This window comes from Phoenix dactylifera, chromosome 2 (genome assembly GCF_051530095.1).
Source record: "Phoenix dactylifera cultivar Ajwa chromosome 2, Ajwa_hap1_PhDact_Kaust_v1.1, whole genome shotgun sequence".
NCBI lineage: Eukaryota > Viridiplantae > Streptophyta > Magnoliopsida > Arecales > Arecaceae > Phoenix > Phoenix dactylifera.
The window spans coordinates 3,703,575-3,709,340 of NC_143191.1; the positions used below are offsets into that span (position 1 = coordinate 3,703,575).

General features: G+C 55.5%; 1 protein-coding gene across 1 annotated transcript; it reads left to right on the forward strand.

Moving 5' to 3' along the window:
* Positions 1–2,034: 2,034 nt before the first annotated feature.
* LOC103702601 (putative receptor-like protein kinase At1g11050) lies at positions 2,035–4,552 on the forward strand. Its single transcript, XM_008785092.6, has one exon. The coding sequence runs from the start codon at positions 2,323–2,325 to the stop codon at positions 4,213–4,215; it is 1,893 nt and encodes a 630-aa protein (XP_008783314.3). The 5' UTR covers positions 2,035–2,322; the 3' UTR covers positions 4,216–4,552.
* Positions 4,553–5,766: the final 1,214 nt, after the last annotated feature.

Genomic DNA, 5,766 nt, shown 5'->3' on the forward strand with positions numbered 1-5,766 from the left:
TGGTCTTCTCCGGTGAGGATCGCCAGGCAATCTTCTTTGGCTTCTGCCACTCCGCGGAGTCCGGCGGAGACCCGGGTACGGCTGGCCCTTCCTTGGCTGGGCTCGACATCAACTGGAGAGGGCCTTTCCCCCGAGTCGCCCCAGTCGATTTCCTCGGACCAAGGGCCGCCCCGGGTCTGGTGGAACCTGGACGTGGCCATCCACGGGCCAAAGACAAACCGGCTCTCCTCCGTAGTTGGATCCTGTCCGGCGCTCCACCAGACGAGCCTGCCGAGCACCCCGGATCCTTCGATCCCATCGTCTTCCTCATGCCGGTCCCGGTCTCCGGAACTTGCAGTCGGCCGCCAAATGACCCATACGGGCGCACCGATAACAGAGTCCCGAGAGATCTTCATAGACGAAGACCTGCCAGTGCGTCGTCTTCCCACCCTGGACAATGGCTCCCGAGACGGCGAGACCAATGGTTGGAGAGCATCAATCTCCACCTTCACCCTCGCAAAGCCGATCCGCTGCCGTTTCCAGGTCACCTCATCCAACTTCAGAGGGCGTCCTGCCGCTGCCACGATCTCCCGGATGGTCGCCGGATCCCAAAATTCAAGGGGGAGCTCGGGCAACCGAATCCAGGTGACCGTGCGGCTCACCGTCTGGGTACCCGGGCTGAAATTGGGCTTCCACTCCTCCATGGCCATAAGTTGACCCGCCACCCGCCACGGACTCGCCGCCAATGCTACCGCTTGGTCCTCTCCAGACATGAATCTGATGGTGAAGAAACCCTTCACCATTGGTAAAACCTCCACCGGACTCTGCAGCTTACCCTTGCTCCGAAGATCACTTGCCACCATCTCAGCGGTAACATGCCTTCCCAAGCTTCGCGCAATCACCGCCGTCGCCTCCCAGATGCCTCTGACTTGTGCCAATCTCTCCGTCAGCACCACCACAACCCGGGAATACCTTTGTTGGAGCTCCTCTAGCTCCGCTTCAGTGAATTGAGGTACGGTATCCTCCGGTCGTCACGAAGTCCCCCTCGCCACCGTCGACCACAGTGGGGCAGACTCGGCCACAGCTGGAAATGGGCCAGGGTGCCGGGCCCGGCTGGGACCTCCCGACGCCCCTGTGCCCGAGGCCGCCATCGGCTGCCCACCAATTGTTCGACGGGGGACCTACCTTCCGCACGACTCTCCTCGCTCCCTAGGTGCTCTCTTAGGAATTCCTCCGTCAACCATTGTTGTCCGCTCGCTCGCTCGCTCGAAGGAAATGATGCGCAAACGGCACTTGTCTTTCTCCTCTTTGAATGATCCGAGATGGACGAGGAGTTGGGATAGTGGGGAGATGGACATGGTTCTGTGAAACCTGGGCAACAAGCCCCCCACCCCATGAGGGCCGCCCTACAAGGCCGTTGTCGCCCTCCACCCAGACTTATTCCAGCTACTTGCCAAAACCAAATTCTCAGCTGGTATGGGTTCAAGGTATCTCCGGCATACTTGGGAAAGAGGCCTAGAGTCCTCTCATAGCTGAAACCAAGAGAAGGAATGTGGGTAGAGGAAGAAGGAAGCTATTTAAGAAGGGTTCTTGCTCTCTATTGAAGAGGGGTTCATCATGTTCATAAGCATCAAATCCACTAATCCGGGCTGATTTCTTATGCTCTCCGTGAGAATTTTCTCTACAAGCCTTTGTGGATTTTCTATCCTTTTATTACTTGTATCCATCTATTGTTGAGGTGTAGCCTGCCGTCCTAGTTGAGAGTAAACAAAGACTTACAAAGTTGAGCCTGGTTGAATCTACGGTGATCTGTCAAGGATAAACAGGTCATGCGCGAATGTTTGTATGTAGGTATGTAAGCGTGGCATCACAACACATCACCCACGTGGCACATCTCCTTCCTTCGTGGTTCACTCTATCCTCGCTTCTTGCTCGTCGTTATCCATACCATTAGATCCTTTAAGTAATATAATACGAGTTTTTACTAAGATATTACTATTTTCTAAAATACTGAAGCAAATGACTTTTCTCAAAACTTTAGATATCCCCCGTTGTCGTGAGGTGACGACCTTGCGCCCATCCATTTGCCATTTCTTGATTTTCTCGCGGGCACGTCCACCCTGGCGGCTCCAGCTCCGCCTCCAAATTCCTTACCGTAACATCATAGATTCGAACCACGGAACCAAACGAAGGCACGCCAGCCACCCACACCCGGCCGCCCCCTCTGACCTGCGCGCCCTTCTTCCCCCATTCCACCCCCAAACCCCCCTCCTCCCATCTCAACAATAGCCAACTCCCTAGATATATCCTTCCTGGATTTTGATTAGAGAGAGAGAGAGAGAGATGTGGAGATTGGTATTCTTAGGATTCCTGCTGGCCTCGCCGGCGGCGGTGGCCGCAGACGAGTGCCCGCTGGACCTAAACTACGTCGGGACCTTCCCCTGGAACCCCTCCTCCTGCGTCGCCCCGGTCACGAACATGACCGCCTGCTGCACGACGCTCCTGAGCCTCTACGGCATCGGCGTCGCTGAGCGCCTCCGCCTCACCGGCCTCTTCCGCCTCCCCAACCACACCGCCGCCGTTGCCTGCCTCGACGACTTCCGCTCCAACCTCTCCGCGCTCTCCCTCCCCTCCGACCTCGTCCCCACCTGCTTCCCCTCCCCCGAGCGCTTCGTCATCTCCCCCGACTACTGCGACGGCATCCTCTCCGCCCAGAACTGGACCGCCAAGCTCGGCTCCTCCACCGACCTCGACTCCGCCTGCCGCCCCGACCTCTCCGTCTCCACCCAGTGCTACGCCTGCCTCACCGCCGGCTTCGCCGTCGCTTCCCAGCTAACCGTCCTCGACGGCAACGCCTCCCACGCCACCAACTGCTTCTACCTCGCCGTCGACTACGCCGCCGGCGTCGCCAACCGGTACGGCCCCGAGGACACCCGCGCCGCCGGCTGCATCTTTGGCCTCGCTCTCTCCTCCCCTTCTTCCCCATCTCACTCCAAATCCCACGCCGCCGCCATCGTCGCCCCCATAGCCGCCGCCCTCGCCCTCGTTCTCTTCCTCTCCGCCGTCGGGTTCTATCTCCGGCGCTCCAGATCCAAGAAAAGGAGGAGCCTTTCTTCTTTAGACAACCACGAGCGGAGCTCGAATTCCAGATCCCATCCCCGGCCCAACACCGGATCCATCACGTTCGATATCAAAGAATTGGAGAAGGCCACGGGCTACTTCTCTCAGAGGAACCTCATCGGGCGCGGTGGATTCGGGGTCGTCTACAAGGGGACGCTCGCGGACGGGAGCTTGGTGGCCATCAAGAGGGTACTGGAGCCGGACTTGGAAGGCGGCGACGAGGAGTTCCGGAACGAGGTGGAGATCATCAGCCACCTCCGGCACCGGAATTTGGTGCCTCTGCGAGGCTGCTGCATCACCGACGACCACGACGACGTGGAGGAAGGGAAGCAAAGGTATTTGGTTTATGATTACATGCCCAGTGGGAGCCTCGCCGACCACATTTTCACCTCCTCCTTTTCTATGAATGGCAATGGCTATTCTGGAAGACAGAAGCCACCTTTAAGCTGGCCGCAGAGGAAGAGCATCATACTGGATGTGGCCAAAGGGCTGGCCTATCTCCACTATGGAGTGAAGCCGGCGATCTACCATAGAGATATCAAGGCCACCAATATCCTCCTGGATGGAGAGATGAGAGCGAGGGTGGCGGACTTCGGGCTCGCGAGGCAGAGCAGGGAGGGGCAGTCCCACCTCACCACCAGGGTCGCCGGGACTCATGGGTACCTCGCGCCAGAGTATGCGCTCTATGGGCAGCTCACAGAGAAGAGTGATGTCTATAGCTTTGGCGTGCTGGTGCTGGAGATCATGAGTGGGAGGAATGCTCTGGATACGTCGGCGGAGTCGAACCTGGTGCTCGTCACCGACTGGGCGTGGACGCTGGTCAAGTCCGGGAGGGCGGAGGAGGTGCTCGAAGCGGCGCTGGCGAGGGAAGGTAACCCGAAGGGGATCATGGAGAGGTTTGTGCTGGTGGGGATATTGTGTGCCCATGTGATGGTGGCGCTCAGGCCGACGATCTCGGAGGCGCTGAAGATGCTGGAAGGCGACATCGACGTCCCGGCGATACCGGACCGGCCGATGCCGCTCAGCCATGGGTCTCCTTTTGGTGAAGGTGGCGCTTTCACTGCTTCGCCGGCTCTGAGTGGCTTCGGTTTCAACACTGGAGACATGCTCAGGTGATTGAAGGCTCCAAAATGTTGGGAGACATTCAGGTTGAAGGAAGAGGAGATACATCAACTGGTTTTGCTCTCTGATTGTTCCTTTGAGCAATTCAATGATACAGGAAGGAATTGGTCTAAAATGGGAGTTGCAAGTGGGTACAAACTCATGGATCGTCTACAGAGGACAGGCTCCAATTCATCGAAGTCCATGATTTTAACTTCTCATTGTTCTAGTTTATAGTTTATCTTTCTGGTGAACTTTGATGAATTTGGTGGTTGTTCATAGTCTCAAAGATACCTTGTACCTTTATGTATTATAGATATTTGAATGTAAATGTTTGCTGTTGTGATTTAAATTCGGCCCGAGGGTGACCACACCAGAGAAGTTGGGGGGAGCTGCCGGACGGGATGAAGAAGAGACGCTGCTTCCTACGCGCCGGCAGATCTGCACAAAGCCTCGCCGGTGGGGTTCCGGTGAGGGCCCTCCAATGATAAAGTTAGAGTAGATTTTTAGTGGTCCGGCCAAAAGTCCCCATATAGTTACCTGATGGGGCTATTTATAGTCCCCGTAGAGGTGCCTAGGTGGCGGAGGTATAGCCCGTCCTCATCATGGGAAGAGATGGATTTTAGACAGATGGCGCTTGCTTGGGGCACACGGCGTGGGCCATTTCTGTAAATGGTTAGATGTTGATAGGTGTGACAAAGCATAGTTGGAGCAGTGTGGTGTCGTCCTTGGTTGTTGTTGGCCAGCATGCAAAGCATGGCGTGGTGAAATAGTAATGTACGGCCACGTAGGTGGGTGTGGGCACACACGTGGATACGGTCGTGGGCGAAGCGGAGCTCGATGAGAGGTCGGCCTATCTTCTCCGATTCTGAGGTTTGCTCGATAGGGCACCCTGAGCTCGAGGGTCAGCGGGCATTGTTGAATCGGGCATCTCAAACTTGGCCGGGGCGCGTTGTCGAACATAAAGGGCGCCTCGAGCTCGGTCGGGGTGCATCGGCGAATATAAGGGTGCTCTGAGCTTTACCAAGTCAGCGGTGTTGTGGTCTGCCCAACTGAGAAGGAACGATCTCTTGCCCTTAGTAGGACGATCCATTTTGCCCCCCATCATCTGCAAATTTAAATTATTGGGTCATTACTGTATATTCATGGCTCTCCTTTTTTTTTTCTCACTTATTCTACCTTTCTCTTCCTTTGGTAAGCCTAAGTTACTTCACTGCCTGTGTTTTATCTTGCATTTGAACATGAAACTTTTACTAAATTTACTAATTTGAGAGTAGAAGCTACAGCAGCGAATCCTTTAAATAGTGAAACAAGTTCTGCATGTGGTGCACTAGTGCAGCAGCAGTACTGATGTCCATACAAGGAAGAAATTGCTACACGTCGCAAACTAAACAAGGGGATGCAACCTAAGACTCCCTGCCTGAGTGTGATCCTTTCATAAGAGTTTTACGGATGATGAAAAAGGTATTCACCACATAAACACACACTCTCCCTCTTTTACTGAAGCTTCCCTCTCCCCAACCCCCAAGCTATCTCCGGAGTGACTGACTACATAGGAAGCCACCC

Bases quoted from the DNA above. Each gene is read 5' to 3' on its own strand.
- LOC103702601 (XM_008785092.6), top strand. From the start codon at position 2,323: ATGTGGAGATTGGTATTCTTAGGATTCCTGCTGGCCTCGCCGGCGGCG.